The sequence below is a fragment of the Budorcas taxicolor genome, chromosome 3 (assembly GCF_023091745.1).
Source record: "Budorcas taxicolor isolate Tak-1 chromosome 3, Takin1.1, whole genome shotgun sequence".
Classification (NCBI taxonomy): Eukaryota; Metazoa; Chordata; class Mammalia; order Artiodactyla; family Bovidae; genus Budorcas; species Budorcas taxicolor.
The window spans coordinates 8,868,635-8,886,507 of record NC_068912.1 but is presented as its reverse complement, the minus strand read 5'-3'; the positions used below and the strand labels follow the sequence as shown (position 1 = coordinate 8,886,507).

Genomic DNA, 17,873 nt, shown 5'->3' with positions numbered 1-17,873 from the left:
TACCGCCCACTCGCCCCTGGCACTTCCACCTCCAGGCCGCAGTTTTGCTCGGTTCCCGCGGATGACTTTGGCCATATCTTAATGTAGGACCTACTACCTATCCCGCCCACCCGGATGAATTCCACCTCTGGTGCTTTAACTTGTGCAAGAGACACTGCCCCTGGGAGGCGCGGGAAAGAAAGGGTTAACTGGAGAGTGGGGCGCTAGTTGAAATCTGGGTGCCAGTGCCCCCCTGCCCACCACTGGGTGGTGAGAAACGAGGGAGGGTGAACTTCCCTCAGAGATTTTTGTGGGGAAATATGCTTTGCGTCAATAAAACTGACTGTGCAGCTCAAGAAGAGAAGCTGGGAAGACCAAGGAAGTATCTCGGAGATGGCTTTCGAATTGCGGAAATATTTGTCTGAGGAAAAAGGCTTTAATTTAATGTGAGATCAAAGACCTTTCCTCCATCTTCCCCCTTTATGATCTCTTCCGGTAGCCCATAATTACCTATGATAAAGAATGTTTTGACGATTTGAGAGGTTTTACAGGGAGGGTCCTGATTCAGACTCACAGTATGAAGAGAGAAGTCAGGGGATCTTAAAAATGTATTGCTTGAGAAAGGGGTTGGTGTCCTGATTTCTCACTTTCTTCAGGCTGGGCTTCATCATCAGGCCTCCTCACCAACTCCTGTCCCTTCTTTCGTGTCCTGGACTCCGGATACCTCGATTTTCAGTACTTTGTGCTCCACTCAGGTAACATGTTTTGTGCTCAGTTGCCTGGCACATAATAGATACTCAGTAAATGTTTGTTAAATGTATGGATGGTGGGAAACACTGGGGCACCAACCATCCACAGAAATATCTGATTAGTGGGTCATTATGCCGTGGGTCATTGTGCCCTTTAAGAGTAAAATTAAAGGAAAGGCCAGCTTTCCTGTCTCCCTATTTTAGCCTCTTATCCTTAAACTTAGGCTTCCCCATGCTAGTCAGTCTGAGGCCTGCCTATGCCATTTACAGACTCAGAACTATGGCCGTCTCATCTTCTTCCTGGGAACTGCCCCTGGTGGCTGTGTGCCAGGTAACATCGACCCCAGACAAGGAGCAGAACTTTAAAACATGTGCTGAGCTGATTCGGGAGGCTGCCAGGCTGGGCGCTTGCCTGGCTTTCCTGCCTGAGGCATTTGACTTCATTGCACGGGACCCTGAAGAGACACAACGCCTGTCTGAGCCACTGGGTGGGAATCTTTTGGAAGAATATACCCAGCTTGCCAGGTATCAAGGAAAGGGGGAGGGAGAGGTAGTTTCTTTCTGAGTAATGTCCTAGGATTGCCAGATATGAGGGTAGAACCTTGAGAAGAGTTGCCAGTGTCCCCTCCCCCTCAGGGAATGTGGACTCTGGCTGTCCTTGGGTGGTTTCCATGAGCGTGGCCAGGACTGGGAGCAGACTCAGAAAATCTACAACTGTCATGTGATTCTGAACAACATGGGTGAGACTCTTTAGCCTGCCTCCTCAGGCAATTATACCTAAGATTCTCCAGAATTCTATTTTCTCAACTGTTTCCTTGGCCAGGGGTTTTTGGGGGTGTTTGTACTTCTGTTCCTAGCCTATAAGCTATCGCCTCTTTGGGAGGAGAGGATCTAAGCTGGCTTTCTAGGGCACTAGCACTGAGTATTCTTTTTCCCTCTTACTCTAGGGTCAGTAGTGGCCACCTACAGGAAGACGCATCTGTGTGATGTAGAGATTCCAGGACAGGGGCCTATGCGTGAAAGCAACTCTACCATACCTGGGCCCAGTCTTGAGTCTCCCATCAGCACACCAGCAGGCAAGGTGGGCACTGTGAAAGGATGAGGGTAGGAGAGGAACAAGAGGGAAGAGAACAGGAATCCCTGAAAGCGGTGATAGAGAACAGAAAGCTCTAAGGAGTTGGGTAGCAGGGTTATGACCAAATGCTGACATAAGGGCTGCTGCTGCTGCTGCCGCTAAGTCATTTCAGTTGTGTCCGACTCTGTGCGACCCCATAGATGGCAGCCCACCAGGCTCCCCCGTCCCTGGGATTCTCCAGGCAAGAGCACTGGAGTGGGTTGCCATTTCTTTCTCCAATGCATGAAAGTGACAAGTGCAACTGAAGTCGCTCAGTCGTGCCTGACTCCTAGCGACCCCATGGACTGCAGCCTACCAGGCTCCTCCGTCCATGGGATTTTCCAGGCAAGAGTACTGGAGTGGGGTGAGGGGGGCTAAATAGGTTGTTTTTCATTCCAGATTGGTCTAGCTATCTGCTATGACATGCGGTTCCCTGAACTCTCTCTGGCATTGGTTCAGGCAGGAGCAGAAATACTTACCTACCCTTCGGCTTTTGGATCTGTTACAGGCCCAGCCCATTGGGAGGTAAGAGAATACTTCTTCAGAATGTAAGGGCCTTTCTTACTTCATTCTCCTTCCTTGGTTCTACCAGTTAAAAGATTTTCTTTCTCCTTCCCACCTAATGGGAAAATTCACTTCCCCAGATTGTTGCCTCTCAGAGTAATAAATCATTCACAGGCAATTATCAGGATGGTCACAATGGATAGATTGGGCTGTAATGTCCATGGCTTATCACTTCCCTACCAGCTGCTACATGTACTTAAGTGAACAGCCATCTCCTCCATCCCTAGGTGTTGTTGCGGGCCCGTGCCATTGAAACCCAGTGCTACGTAGTGGCGGCAGCACAGTGTGGACGCCACCATGAGAAGAGAGCAAGTTATGGACATAGCATGGTGGTAGATCCCTGGGGAACAGTGGTGGCCCGCTGCTCCGAAGGACCAGGCCTTTGCCTTGCCCGAATTGACCTCAACTATCTGCAGCAGTTACGCAAACAACTGCCTGTGTTCCAGCACCGCAGGCCTGACCTCTACGGCAATCTGGGTCACCCACTGTCTTAAGACTTTTGACTTCTGTCCACTGAGACCTCCATCGTGAGCTGGTGTTGTTGTGACTTGTAGGCAGGACCCAGGCGCAGCTCCCCTCACTTGGAGAACCTTGTCTCTTAATGGAACACAGGCTCAGCTTCTTGGAAAAGAAGAAACTTTCACCTGAGCTCAGATTTCAGTTTCAGAAAGGTGGAATTTAATATAGTCACTTTATTTCATGAAAACTGAAGTTATGCTGAGGGCTGAGCAGCACTGGCATTGAAAAAAATATATATAATCATCATAAAGTCTGTGTCTGAATATCTCTTTTGGGAACTGAAAGGGGAGGTGGTATTGTACCAGCTGGACTAGGCTCCAGTTCTAGGCCTCCTGGCTTATTCAACATGCCTCCCTACCTAAAGAAAAGTGCAACACTCAGTGCATGTCCCAGCCCCATGCTCCCAAGCTTGGGAGTGGGAGGGTAGAGGATGAGGAAAGAAAAAGAAGAAAGGCATTGCTACCGCATCACTTCATTCTCACCTATGATGGCCTTTGCCCAAGCCAGAAGAAAGCAAAAGGGGAAAGGGCTGCAGGGTACATTATTTATTTTCACTTGAACATGGAAAGAAAGTGTCACACTCCCCCTTCCCCTTTCCAGGGGGAGTGTATTTTAACTAGCAACCGCTTCTCCATCCACCCTGTGTGTGTGTGCGGGTACACACACACCACAGTTGGGACTGACTAGGCTGACCTAGTCCTCTTACCTATTATTCCTTTGAAGAGGGTTTGACAGAGAGGGAAAAGGAAGGAGCCACACCAGGCAGAGGTTTCAAGCCATGGAATGGAGGAAACAAGGCAGAGAGGAGCAGCACCAGAGGCCAGGAGAGAGTGGAAAGGGCCACAGCTTCTTTTTTAAAAATTCTATAATTTGGGAGAGGGTGGTGATTAATTTCCAAAATACAGTTCAGAGTCCCACCTTCCACACAGCTCCCTACTGACAGCCCTTTGGTTTTTCAGACAAAGTTTAAGAGCCCTCATAAAGCCAGAAGTACTGATAACCCCTCAATGCACCCAAAAGCAGTGATCACTTCAATCCCTTACAAAGACTATGACCTATAGACTTTGCTTCTCCCTACACATTTGTCTTACGGCTCAGTGGCAAGGTGACTGTAGACACACATGAGGGGGTAAGTGGAAAAGGGGAACAAAGGGAAGCCAGGCACATGGGTGCAGGGAGGGGTGGGGGACACCACTTCCATTTTTGTCTTTTCCTTTAAAAAAAAAAAGGCAGGGGTGTGATCGGTTGGAAGGGTAGAGAACAAACCCCAGAACAGTATATAAGCTCCAGAGGTGGGTGGTGAGAAGTCCCCAGAGAAGTGAGAAGGGGAAAAGGTCAGGGCAATGCTTGCAGCATCAAGTTCCTCAGGAGTTTCTGTCGGCCCAGCTCATAGTCCTCCTCGTCCACGTTCACCAGCAGCTTGATGGCTTCATGGCCCACAGCCTGCTTGAGGGAGTCTGTGATAAAGACACCTTTAAGTGCCTCTAGTAACGAGCCGTTGATGTAGTCGCGCCAGAATGCATCGAGGTAGGTGAGCTCAGAGAACTTGATGTCACAGATGATGGAGCCCAGGTCCCGGGACTTGAGGATGGTGTTGGCCTGGTTAAAGCGCTCAAACTGGCGCTCGAGTGGGTCCTGCTTGTTGGAGAAGACGTTGCCCTGCAGAGCGCTCTCGTGCTGGCAGTACTCAGCCCGGACCCGCAGCCTGATGTCTGTGGGGAAAGACGACGCACAGGAGAGACTGCGTGAGAGCTGAGCTTACGCCCAGGTTCTGAAAAGTTGAGAAGGGCAGAGGAACACAGCTGGGAACAGCACCTGACAGCTTCTCTACCTCTTCCCAGGACTCGCTCTTTTCTATGAAGCTCTGAAATCCTTGCCTCAATTCAAGAGGTTCCCTTAAATGGGACATGCCCAGGTCAGATTATTTCCATCACTCCCAACTAGCACCTTGATTCTAAGAGACATTTTCCTAATTAACAGAAGTTCACTTTAATATTCTATCATGACTTGAGTCATACTACAATAAGGATGTCATAACAGCATCCCTTTCATCTAGTTATTACTTAGAAAGAGTTGCCACAAAGAGTTACTCTGCCACAAAGACAGAGTTCTCCACCCAGAGACTGTAACATTCAACCTCACTGTGCAACAGCAATCAAAGTGAGCCTCGCTCTAAATAGCGTAAGCTGACCATGTTCCGAGGCTTCCCAGGTGGCGCTGGGGGGAAAGAACCCACCTGCCACTGCAGGAGACACTAAGAGACAGGGATTGGGAAGATTCCCTGGAGAAGGAAATGGCAACCCACTCCAGTATTCCTGCCTGGAGAATCCCATGGACAGAGGAGCTTGCAAGGAGTCAGATGCGACTAAAGCAACTCAACATGCCCAGTATTCCAGCAGTTCTATTTCCCCTCCAGTGTACTCCGCCTCTAGAGCCCCTGAACTTCCTCACCGCATGTCTGCTTTTCCTTGGGATCTGGTGTCACTGACTTCCGGCGTTTCCGCTGGCTCCCAAGTGTGGCTCTCCCTCGAGCTGGCCGCTTGCTACACATCTGAGGGCCCGAAGTAGGGCAGCACACCACAGGATAGTGGGGAGGCACTGACCAGAGGGAAACAGGGAGGCATAGCAGGGGAAAAGCAGAAATGGAGACAATTCACTTGGAATGTGGAGGAATCATTCAGACTCAGCACTACAGCAGTATCAATAATGGGACTTGAAAGGTAGACACAATATGGGGACCATTATAGGACCTAGATGAAGCATTAACGCCTCATCTGATTTGGAAGGAGGGGCAGATATGGGAGGGACAGTGTCCTTTCATTTAGGCTGGCAAAAGATGGGTCCAGCGTCCTCTTTCTTGATTATGGAAATTAGGGAGAGTTAACATCTCACCTGTTTTAGGGGGGTGGGGAGGCCTCGGTTCTGGGTCGCTGAGGGCTCTGGGTGTCACATAGCGAACTGATGTCTCCTCCAGGTATTTGTCTACAAGATCAGGGCACACTGTAGGGGGAGAGGGACTCACTCAGGAAAAGATACACCCTTCCCTTCTGGTCCAATCCTCCAATGCACCTCAAAAGGTTCTTCTCAGGACTCGCCAGAGTCAGTGCCTGCTTCTGCCTGGACGCCTGCACTGCTGACTCAGGGCCGCCCACAGCTCTCCCCTGACCCCAGGGTCCCAGCCCCAAGTGCACCCTCACCAGCCCGTCTCCGCTTGAGAGTGACGTAGGGCAGCAGGTCATGGCGAGTGATGATGCGCAGCAGCTGCAGCACCTGGCGGAAGTTACTCTCATCACAGCGGCCCTGGCGCTCCAGCGCCAGTAGGAAGTCACGTCCATTTCGGATGAGGCCACGCTCGTGGTCATCAATGACGTCAACAAAGAGAAAGGAAAGAACGCGCACGTCTCTGTGTGTCAGGTGGGTGCCCACGATGTCAAACATGCGGTGCAGGCTGTACAGCCCGTGCTCCTGCTCACCGTGCTCTTCGGGCCACACCTGGCTTGCCCTCCGCTTTAGGCCCGCCATGCTGGGGGCTCAGGTACACACTGCTTTCCAGAATCCCTGCTCAGCAGCTGCAATCCCCACTATACTGTAAGGACAAGAAAAGAACCTGTGAACCACTCAATGTCAGGAACTAGTCTTAGCCGATCCTATATTCTCAGAGCCTAACACAATGCCTGGCGCTGTGTAGTGCTTAATAAGCATTTAACTTTTACAAAGTTGTTGATTTTTTTGGCTCACTGTGCAGCACATGGGATCTTACTTCCCTTGATCAGGGATCGAACCCGCATCCCTTGCATTGGAAGCATGGACCCTTAACCACTGGACTGCGAGGAAAGTGCCTATAAAATATTTATTAAAAAATAAAGCATAGAGCTCTCTATATTCAGCAGATGCTGCCCTAAGTCCAGATCTTACTAGAGAAAGATAGTCATATCCGCTGAGGAAGACTCACTAATTTGCAAGTTTAGTGCTACATATTCAGCAGACATTGTCCTGATTTTTCCTCTGGCCTCCAAAATACTGCTTTTGGTCCTGTGTGCTCTCCCTGACAGTGTCCCCAATCAATTCATCCCTTAAATGAAAGCAAAGTGAAGAGAAGTAGAAAATTCACTCTCAATTCTAACACAGAAGCTTTTTCAGATAAACTTAGGGGCTGACAGCAGGGAAACTGAAAGTCTGAACTAGTTTTAATTCTGCCCATATTGTCAACAAACTGTAGCTACGTGACCTTAAGTAAGTCACTTAACTTGAAAGCCTCAGTGTCCCCATCTTCAAAACAAGGAGGAAAAAAACTACTCCTCGGAGTTATTAAGAATCCAGTGAGAAAATGCACATGAAATCACTGTAAAACTTTTCTAACTGGTTAGGAGATTTCAAAGAGACAAGCATCCTTGGCCTCTACAGCCCAGACTCATCCCTCCACAGACCTATCCTCATTTCTCCTACAATCAAACCAAGTCCAGGAGAATCACTGCTGAGAAAGTTACTCACACTGAGCATTCGAGGAGTTCTCCTGCGCTACCTGTGCTCTCTGATGGTCACACACCATTTGGATCTATGCCGCTTTCTAACCTTTCCTCACGGTTGTCGTTTACCAATCCTCTGTCAATGACCAAGCACCGTCCTACGTTTATTATGTGTTTTGGCATTTGATTCACAAATTTCCTCCATCATTGTGGGTAATGTCAGTGACCCAGCTAATAACCAATCCTCAAATCAAACAGCTTTCATCTCCTCTCCAGCCACTCATATTTACTAAGCTACCAAGTACCACCCAATACTACTACACCCTCTGACCACAACCTCCAATCACCCAAACAAGTATAAATTCCTGTTGATACTACTTTCTATTTCTTAAATTTGCCTCACCTTCAGGTCCCAATAATCTCTCACCTGGATTACTGCAGAAGCCTCTTTAAGGCTCTCCTTACAACCAATCTTAACCTGTCTAAACCCATCCCCTACATCCAGCTGAATTATCGAAAATGCACAACTGACCACATCACTTTTCATCTTAACACCTCTCCACAATTCTCTCCTTGAGTTTCCCAGGCAGTGCTAGTGGTAAAGAACCCACCTGTCAATGCAGGAGACATAAGAGATGTGGGTTTGCTCTCTGGATCAGGAAGATCCCCTGGAGCAGGGCACAGCAACCCACTCCAGTATTCTTGCCTGGAGAACCCCATGGACAGAGGAGCCTGGTGGGCTACAGTCCACAGGGTTACAAAGAGTCAGACACGACTGAAGTGAATTCGCATGCACAATCCTCTCCTTACCAATAAGAACACTCCAGATTCCTTACCCAACACACCAAACCATCCAAGATCAGGCCTTTGTCACTTTTTATTTCTCTAACATTAATCATTTGTCTACAGTTCACATACATCACACAATTCACTTCTCTGTAACTATCTTTAGACTATTCTCTTTGCCCAAATGGCCCCTCCCTTCTTTTCCATATGCCCCATTACACCTTTTTTCAGATGGCTAACTCCTACTCATCCTTTAAGAATCAGTTCAGGGACTTCCCTGGTGGTCCCATGGTTAAGAATCTGCCTTCCAAAGCTGGGGACACAGGTTCAATCCCTGGTGGAGAACCAAGATCCCACATGCCACAGGGCAAGTAAGCCCATGTGCCGCAACAGAGGATCCTGTGTGCCTCAGCTAAGACCCCATGCAGCCAAAAATGAAATAAATAAATACTAAAAAAATATAATAAATAAATAGTAAAAAAAAAAAAAAAATCAGTCCCGATGCTATCTTGAAATTCATTCTCCACACCCGTTCTTGGGTTTAAGTAGTCCTCTTCTGTGCTCTTATGGAACACTGTACATATATTTCCCTTAAACCATTTATCAGAGGATACTAAAATTACCTGTACACCTATCATATCTTAAGCAACTCAATAGAGGGACTAGGTCATATTCATCTTTATATCTATAGTACCGAGCAACAGACGGGGGTTGGCATATACTAGGAGCAACCTGCTGTTGAACTGAACTGAACCTTCAAGAGACCACCACAAGCAATACCAATTAAGAATAAACTCACATAAGTCCAAGAGTGAGAGGACCCCATTAAGAGTACATGCAGCTCAGGTAACATGCATATTCTCTAGCGTTGCCCATACTGTAAAACTACCCCTACCACAGCAACCTACTCAACAACAATACAGGCTGTTCTGTCCATTTTATACTGCAAGAAACTGAGGCTATGTTAAAAGGAAGAATCAAATGATAAACTACTTCAGAAGAGTCAAGCAACTGGGGACTCAGAAAACTGAAGAGCAAGTAGGACCTGATCTCTTTTAATCCTGAAACGAACGCACAGAGAGACTCATACCCTTAAGAAAACTAGGAGGTCCAACCTGGAATTACGTAGCCCCATAACAAGGGTTCAGAATGTGGACAGGAAACATAGCCCATATCTAGTTATGAGAGCCAGATATCCCACCCAAAGCATGGGAAACAACTGGGATTATAGCTACTCAACTACTGACTGGTTTTCCTCGCCTCTTCCTCTCTTGTTTCACCTGCTACAGTCACTGGCTACAAACAGAGGGGACTGAAGGAAAACAACTTCTTGCTCATAACAGCCACATGAGAAAACTGAGCCTCCTTAGAGCCCCTACAACTTCGCCTTGTTCCTATCCCACCTGTTCCCCTTGGCCAGCTGTCCATTATGTGGATCCCAGAAAAAAAACAGATGGGCAGGTTTCACATTCAACCAATCAGAAGAGTAGGTTGCTCCAAAGTTCCCGAATTCAAAGTGTCTTGACTATAAACCCCAGGAAATTAGGAAGTACTGTCCCCACATACCTGGTCACTGGAAAATGAAGCACAATACAGGAAAGCACTGTGGTCCTAACTATGTATCAATGGATGCAGTTCTACAATAGGCCTCTGTTCTGAGGGTTACCTCCCTAGATCTGAGGGGGAAACAGCCACCATTAAGTCATAGATCCTGCTGGGTCAAAGTGACAGGATTTATCAGAGCTTCTAGGTCAGTGGTTCTCAATCAGGGCAATTTTGCCCAGCAATATCTGGAGGCTTTTTAGATTGTCGTGACTGGGGCGTGGGAAGTGAGGGTGGTAACGGAAGGCGCTACTGGCATGCAATGAGTAAATGCAATGGATAATGCTAGACATCCTATAAAGCACAGGACGGCCTCTTACAACAAAGAATTATCTGATCCAAAATATCAATAATGCTAAAGATGAGAAATCCTATTCTAGCTGGAACATGAGGAAGGGTCAAAAGAAGAGACAGCACTGTCACTTGCCATCTTATATCTGGAGAAGGAAGTCATCTGGTCCCTCCAACCAAAACCCATCAAACAATATTCCAAAAGAAGAGCCAGTCAGACAAAGACTCGTTTAACTTGACTAAGGAGTTTCATCCTGCTCCAGCTTTGGCTTCTCTCTCACCTGCTGCTGCCATTTAGGTGAACAGCAGGGACAGGGCTACACTCCTTCCACCCCATCCCAGGAGGTATAATCTGACCTAATTCAATCTAAATTGCTGTGAAGATTAGAGAAATGCCATCCTCTGAAAGACAGAAAGGATCCTGCACTGAAACCTTGCAACCATCTTTAACGTCCCAAAATGACACCAAGAGCAGACCCTTTACAGCACTTATGCAATAAAGCAAAACGTAGAAGAGGGAGAAGTTTCCCAAGGCCATGCTTGTCCTTGGGAGAAATGTCAAGAGGCTGGCATGCAGGCTAATAGGCAGCCCTCCCCACTTAATTATCATCTATGATGGCAAGTTCACTCACTCAGCAATCCACATGCGGGTTCCAAGAACCTAACTTCAGCACTGAAAGAACGTGGCCAACTTCCTCTTAAACCAAAATATATTCAGCTTACTGTGGCAGTGAATCGAGGGAACTACCCAGAAATTATACAGAGATTCTAGAAGAAAGGTATCAGAGCAGTGAGGAGAATGTACACCCTCCAAACAGAAGATGAGAAAGAACTTCAGAATCTTGGTGCCTGAAATATTGCCAGACACCAAGAGAGAACACTCCAGTAAACAAGAGTCCTGATCCTGCAGGCTGGCTTGGGTCTATCTGAGAGCCTAGCATGTAGATCACCCCTAAGGGGTTCCCAAGACTAATCCTGTATTCTGATGAACTGCTGCATTTCCTGGCACTGTAGGAGTTTTTACTGTTTGTTTTCTTTAGGTAGGCACAAGCCAGCCAAGGGCCAACGTCTATACGTATCCACAGGCCTTCCTCTCGATGAATTGTCGTCTGGTAGGTTTCTACTAAAGCCTAGTCTCATTCCAACCAGGAATGAGAGCTGTAGTTTTTGAGGTATTTGATTCTCTCAGAAGCCCTTGGAAGTCATGTGGAAGAAATTAAAGAGAGTGATGTCTTAAAATGAAAACAACAGTATAGTTTCATCCCAACAGAACTGGAGGTGTCTGACTCTCACAAGCCCTTTCCAGAGGGAAAATCTGAAAAAGGGTGATGTCTTAAAATGTAAAGGATATGGAAAACGTTAAAAAATGACGAAGGCTACATAAAGAAAGAGCTTTCTTGCTGGTAGGACCCAGAAAATGTAACCAAATATCTGGAAGTCAGAATTACAAAGTATGTTTTCAAAATGAAACTTCCAGAACAACTAGGAGAAAGAGTAAGCTGGAAGAAAAGCCTGCCCGCAGCAGCCCGCAGCGGGTCTCAGGGATCCTCCAAGGGCAACATTTGGGAGACATTGTTCTAGAGTACAAAATTCCACATGTTTACAAATGTTTCTCTCAGAGCTGACCAAGATGACTAGACAGTAACAAAACAGGGCTGGAGGCTTGTCCTAAGACACCTAATTTCTGTTCTCTTTTCCCTCCGATCAGTTTCCAGTGACCTAAGAGACAATGACTGTAACAAATCTTATGTACGTGGTTGGGTGACTGAAAACCCATTTTCCCTGTCATCTACTCCATTACTACACTCAACCCTCAATATGTCATTTCCATTCCCTTTCATTGTTTGAAAACAAACAAAAAGTTCCAGACTTACCTCTGCAGGAAACTTAATTTCCCAGGTCTCTTCCTAGCACAAGGTTCAAAGCCAGCAGCAAAACAAAAACAAATAAGGGGGGAAAGTGTCAATTTTCAAGCTTTACTTTGACACCTCAAAGGCCCAAAGAGTCAATCTCAGCTGCAAAAATATACAGACAAGCCTAAAGCTATTTCAACTGTAATGATACACTCTAAGCTAAATGGGAGAACTCACTTCCAACAAAGTCCCCAGGTTTCGCTAACCTTCTATTACCCAATTCACTAAACAATACCAACTCTGAGAATGTCCCGTCTCAGTGGCTTTACGGCAAAAAAAAGTCCCAAATTTAACAACTTGCGGGGGGGAACCAATTATTCTCTGACACCTCACTCCTCAATCTCTTGTGAGGCCCACCTACTTTGTTACACTATCAACACTGACTTCATCTTCAGATGAACCAGGAGGAAAGTGGTTACAGCGAAAGAAGGCACCTTCTTTTCATCACTTCACTTGAGAGACCGTAGCTATCCTCCAAATTCTGTCTTCACTCTTTCCCTTACCTAGTACACAGTGAGAACGAAATATCCACTGGGGCAGCATCTACTCAAACATCTACATTTCACTGGGAACATTTTTTTTATACACGGGTACTGACCTTCCCTCCAGCAAAATAAAGAGTCTGGAAACTAAAGCGCTCATTTAATTAGCCTAGATGCCGTCCTGAGTTTTCTGCTCCCTTTCTCAGACTTCAGAGCCTTGACTTCAGCATACAGAAAACACAGCATGCATGTTTCCCCATTCCGACATTGATAATTACTTAAAACTAGGCAAGTCCTTTACTCCTTCCACACAACAGCGATACCAGGGTCCTCCTTTCCCCTTCTTTTCGTAACCAGGAAAAACAAGGGTGCTTTTGGAAATCCAGCTGAACCCTCATCAACCCCAATTCTCTAAACCCACAAGACCATTCTCTTCTGCACGTCCCACCCTAGGAAAAGCTAAAAGGCCTGGCAATTAGAATTGGCTGCAACTGATGCTGCTTAACTCTGCTCTCTCTTCCTTTCCACAGGGGAAAGGGAAGCCCCTGAACCTCTATCATTCGTGCAGCTCCACTGTCCTATCTCCCATCCCATTCCCCTTCCTCCCAAACTTTCCTCCTAGTCTCTCACTTTCTCCATTACCTCGCTACACCGACACGCTCTCCAGTCCCCAAACCTCCGTGTTCTCCTTTTCCACCCAAATTCTCCCCTAGGCCCTTCCCCCTCGCACCTCCAATCTAACACTTTCAGAACCTCCCCCCAAATGTCTCAAACCCAATCCTCACCTCTCGCCTCTCCACTACAGCCCTTACGTGAGTCCAGTTCTCCCCACCACTTGCCCCAAGCCCCCTTCTCCTTCACTCCTTCACACCCTCACCCCCGCCCTCCCGCTCCCACCCCCGTGGCCCGGCGGGCCCGCAGCCCCACTCCCCACCTCGGCCTCTCTAACACCCCCAGCCCGGCCCAGCCTCGGCCCTTGTTTACGCCCCTCCCCTGCCCCACTCCTCCGCCCGGACCCTGCCTTCCCGCACAGTTGCCACCTCCCCCGCACGCCCCCTGGGCTGCTCCCCTCCCCCACCTCGCAGCGTCCCGTCACCTCCCTCTCCTGAGGTTCTCAAGCTGGACGCCGCCACCGCCTCCCCCTCCACTTTCCTTCCCCAAGCCCTTCGCGGCCCCGCCCGGCCCCGCCCCGTCCCGCTCGACTCCCCCTCCCCACTCCGGCCGCCCCGCCGCCTCACTCTGGGCTCAGGTTCGGCGCCGCCATGTTGGATCCATCCGCGCCGCGCTCCCGGGCCCGTCTCACGGCGCCGCATCCGGGCTCCAGCCGCCGCCGCCGCCGCCGCCACCGCGGGCGTGGGGGAGGGGAGAGGCGGGCGGGGGTGGCTGCATCCTGAACACCGCCTCCCGGAACCTGGCCGGTTAGTGGCGGCTTCGAGACCATAGTGAGGCATGAGCCGGAGTAGCCATGCTAGGTGAGGGCAGCCTGGCAGCGGCATTAAACAGGGAGTGGATAGCTTCACTTTGGTACCGGAGACTAGAGATTGGCAGCCATCTTGCTTTGGGGCAAGCTGGCAACGCACGTTTTTCTTCTGTACGGCTTTAGGGCGGTAGTAAGGTCTGTGAGAGGTTGCATTCTCTAGTGTGGAAGCGTTGGTGGGACCCGAGCTGGCTGGTGTCGACTTCAAGATCCACTGACAGACTGCGACAGGCAGCCATGACGCAGAAGGGCGGACTATTACGAGGGTCCGATTCCCCTACGAACTTGGGGGAAGGGTCACGATCTGGGTTTGACCTTTGCCCTGAGCTTCCTGGTAACCCGGACGTTCCGTAAACTTGGGTCCGGAACAGAAATCACTGGTCAGTTGCCCTCTCGGATTTCACTTTTTGAGCATTTGCTCTTTGAGCGCCCGCTTCCTGAAGGAAGTGTCACCTGAGCTGAACCCCGGACTGTTGGGAATTGGGGGTGGGAGACTGGGTACCTTCTGGAGCTGCCAGCAGCGTGGTATGGCTAAGGAGGGGTAAATAGATGAGTTCTGTGAGGTTGGGAGGGGCCGGTTTACGCAAGGCCACGTAAATTATTTTTTCCTAAGGGTAATGAATAGGTTTTGAAGAGTCTTAGCAGAGGTGTAAACAAATATATTTGCATTTTAAAAGATCAGTGGTAGCAATGGGCAGAATGAATTGGAGGGGGCGAAGTTAGAGGCAAGAACAGTTAGGACGCTCTTACCCCGAAAAGAGACCACAGTGGTCTGGCCTGCAGCAGGGTGTGTACAGATGGTGGGGGAATGATCGGAAATATATATGAGGCCGAGAGAGGAATCCAAGGTATTTCCCGGTGTTCTGGCTTGGGCACCTAGGGACTAATGATGCCATTTTCATTATTTGAGGTCGGGGAAGGTGGGGAGAGAATGAGTTTTAAGTGCCTGTGGGATATCCGTTAGACAATGGAATGTTACATAATGTGGGTTGGGAATCCAAAAGGAGTTTACAGTGTGTGTTGTTGAAACCATGGAAGTGGATAAGATGGCCTAGAAAGAGGAATAACTGCGTTTAAGAGATGAGGTGAGGAAAGAGCGAAAAAGAGGACACCGAGAAGGGACAAGTATAAAGAAGAAACCAGAAATATCAAGGAAATTGGTTAGTATTAAAACAGATTTAAAAAAATCACGTTAAGATGTGGACTACAATGTGTCCCTTGGATTTTGCAACAAGTAAGTCATTTAGTAACTTTGGCGAAAGCTGTTTCAAAAATATGGTGGGGTAGAAACAACGAGGTAAATTGAGTTACTGGAAAGGCACAATATATAATGACAATTTTCTTCACGATGTTAATGGTAAAAGGAGGATAGCAGTAGGGTATAGCATATGGGAGAATTTCGCAGAAAGGGAAGGAATTTTAGATAGCTGTGGGACAGCCAGATAGAGATGTCCAAATGACAGCTGAATGTACGAATCTAAAACATGGGAGAAAGTTATATTAAGTTGAGAAAAAAAAGCGAATACACGTGTATTTATACAAGTATTAGAAAATTAGTTAGGAAGAGTGGGCCTGGGAGGGATGAAACATACTTTTTATTTAGGATTCATCTTTACTGTTGGAATTTGTTTTACTGTGTACATAACATACATTACTTTTATAGAAAGCTGCTTTTTAAAAACTTCAATAATGTATAGGCCAGAAATTCTGAATCATGGATATTTCAGTGGTTGTTGAAGCCATAGATTTGAATACGCTCCCCCAGAGAGCAGCAGAGGGCTAGGCAGAGTCCTTGGCGAAGTCTAGCACTGAAGGCCTAAGTAGACGAGCCCTTGGAGAATCTTTGAAAGGAAACAGCCAGTGAGGAAGAAAAATCCCTGGTTCCTGGTTGTCACAGAATCAGAAGGAAGAGAGTGTGTCAAGAGGAGAGACGTTGTCGATATCCCCAGAAAGGCAGCTAACAGGGAAAGTTAAAAGCTAGCTCCAAACTCAGGTTTCCTGGAAACTTGGCATAAAGGTAAAATCCATATCTTGACCCTTCACTAAATATTATTGCAATTCAACCTCTATGCTATTCCATCATTATATGTCACAGCTGACAACCCCAGTCTTTCAATGTGTCTTCAAGTAAATACCAGTCAATTCTTGCCCCATGAATGTTTTCAGATTTAAGAATGCTTCCTCTCCCATTCTTTATTAAAGCCCTTAGGCTGCCATCAAGGAAAACTTGTGTTGCCAGAAATGGTAAAGTTAAGGAATTGACAGTAGGAATATAGGTTGAGAAGGCCAAGAACTAACTACTGATCACATGGATTTTCCTAAAACCACCCAGATAGGAGGGCTTCCCAGGTGGCGCTAGTGGTAAAGAACCTGCCTGCCGATGCAGGAGACATAAGAGACACAGGTTAGAAACCTGGGTCAGAAGATCCTCTGGAGGAGGGCATGGCAACCCACTCCAGTATTCTTACCTAGAGAATCCCATGGACAGAGGAGTCTGGCTGCTACAGCCCATAGGGTCTCAAAGAGTCGGACAACTTAAGTGACTTAGCACATCCATACACATACCCAGTCTGGCACAGAGGGATTATTTAATAGGCACAGGAGTTTTCAGTAAGCGGGAGGGATAAAGGACAATAGAGTCAAATGATATAAGCTTCAGAGAAGGAGTTTTTACAGGAGGATGAGAGCATGATCATCTGAAAGTAGCAGTGAACTGTAAAAAGAAGGATGATCCCCTGCCCTGGTTTCCTGCAGGACTGGGAAGAATAAACAGTCTCTACTTTACCAGGTTGAAAGGAAGAGATATCCATTAGAAAAAGCCAAAACTGTCTCTCCCCCCTTCACCACCACCCCATACTGGAACTCCTCCGTTGTGAACAGCCTGTACTCCATCCTCATTTTCTTCAGATAACTCTCTTTCCTAGAGGAAGAGTCATCAGGGCAGAGGTTGCTACCTGTAATGCATGGAATGGGGATGTGCCCTCACCCACATAAGCTCATAAAAGAGACAGGCACTACTTATAATTGAATCGTATTCTCTCCCTATCCATATTAGGAAGTGGTTTGATGCCCAGCAATCTTGACATCGTGGTGGGAATTCCTTTCCAGGAGCCCATCTCTCTTCCAAACTTAAGCCAACTCCATTTAGAGGATTAGAGAGGAGAGGCCTTCTCTAGTGGTGTGGTGTATTATCTGCTCAGTGCAGCCTCTGGGGAGATGACCTATCACCCTCTTCGATCACAATGGAAAGATAAAGAAAGGACTAGAATTTTTCTTCATTAGGCCTGCAAAGTAATCCCTCTTCCTCTATAGGACTATACCTAATCCTTTTCCCTGGGGCCAAACCTTAACTAAATTTTACAGATTCCAGACATTAAGACAATCCCCTGGCCAGCTGTTCCTAAGTTAGTCCATTCATGACTGCATTCATGACTGTAGGAATGTTTTCTTTTGGGAGTGGGAGCTGGAAATACACTCTTACAACATGAAGACTTGGGAATTCCCTGGTGGTCTAGTGGTTAGGACTCCACACTTCCACTGCAGGGGGCACAGTTTCAATCCTTGGTCAGGGAACTTAATATCCCACATACTGCACTGCATGGCCCCAAACAAAAAACATGAATCCTCAGGACTTTCCTGGTGGTCCAGTGGCTAAGAGATCATAATGCCCTCAGCAGAGAGCTAAGCAGATTTCCTGAGGTGAAATGGAATAAATGCTAACCAAACCAAGGAGACTGGCATTTGTGCCCAGCACTGAGAAAGAAATGCTTCAAACACTAAGATTTTTTTTGTTCAATTCAGTCGCTCAGTGATGTCAGAGTCTTTGCAACCCCATGGACTGGAGCATGCCAGGCCTCCCTGTCCATCACCAACTCCCGGAGCTTACTCAAACTCATGTCCATTAAGTTGGTGATGCCATCCCACCATCTCA

The 17,873-nt window shown here is 47.6% G+C and overlaps 2 protein-coding genes across 4 annotated transcripts; one reads left to right on the top strand and one right to left on the bottom strand.

The window, feature by feature from the left end:
- Positions 1-24: 24 nt before the first annotated feature.
- On the top strand, positions 25-3,169 carry NIT1 (nitrilase 1). 3 transcript variants are annotated; one of them, XM_052636861.1, is made up of 7 exons: positions 25-83; positions 636-734; positions 999-1,253; positions 1,365-1,468; positions 1,676-1,809; positions 2,242-2,367; positions 2,634-3,169. In XM_052636861.1, coding segments are annotated over exons 1-7 (987 nt in total). In that variant the 5' UTR covers positions 25-81; the 3' UTR covers positions 2,901-3,169. The 3 variants fall into 3 exon arrangements, with proteins under 3 accessions (XP_052492821.1, XP_052492820.1, XP_052492822.1); XM_052636860.1 differs by having other exon boundaries at positions 29-425; XM_052636862.1 differs by lacking the exon at positions 1,365-1,468 and having other exon boundaries at positions 29-425; positions 999-1,216.
- On the bottom strand, positions 3,079-13,811 carry DEDD (death effector domain containing). Its single transcript, XM_052636864.1, has 6 exons — positions 13,704-13,811; positions 11,945-11,977; positions 6,123-6,511; positions 5,818-5,925; positions 5,377-5,523; positions 3,079-4,637 (listed from the first exon to the last, which is right to left on the bottom strand). Exons 3-6 carry the CDS (start codon positions 6,445-6,447, stop codon positions 4,261-4,263), a joined length of 957 nt encoding a protein of 318 aa, XP_052492824.1. The 5' UTR covers positions 6,448-6,511; positions 11,945-11,977; positions 13,704-13,811; the 3' UTR covers positions 3,079-4,260.
- Between the last annotated feature and the right edge of the window lie 4,062 nt (positions 13,812-17,873).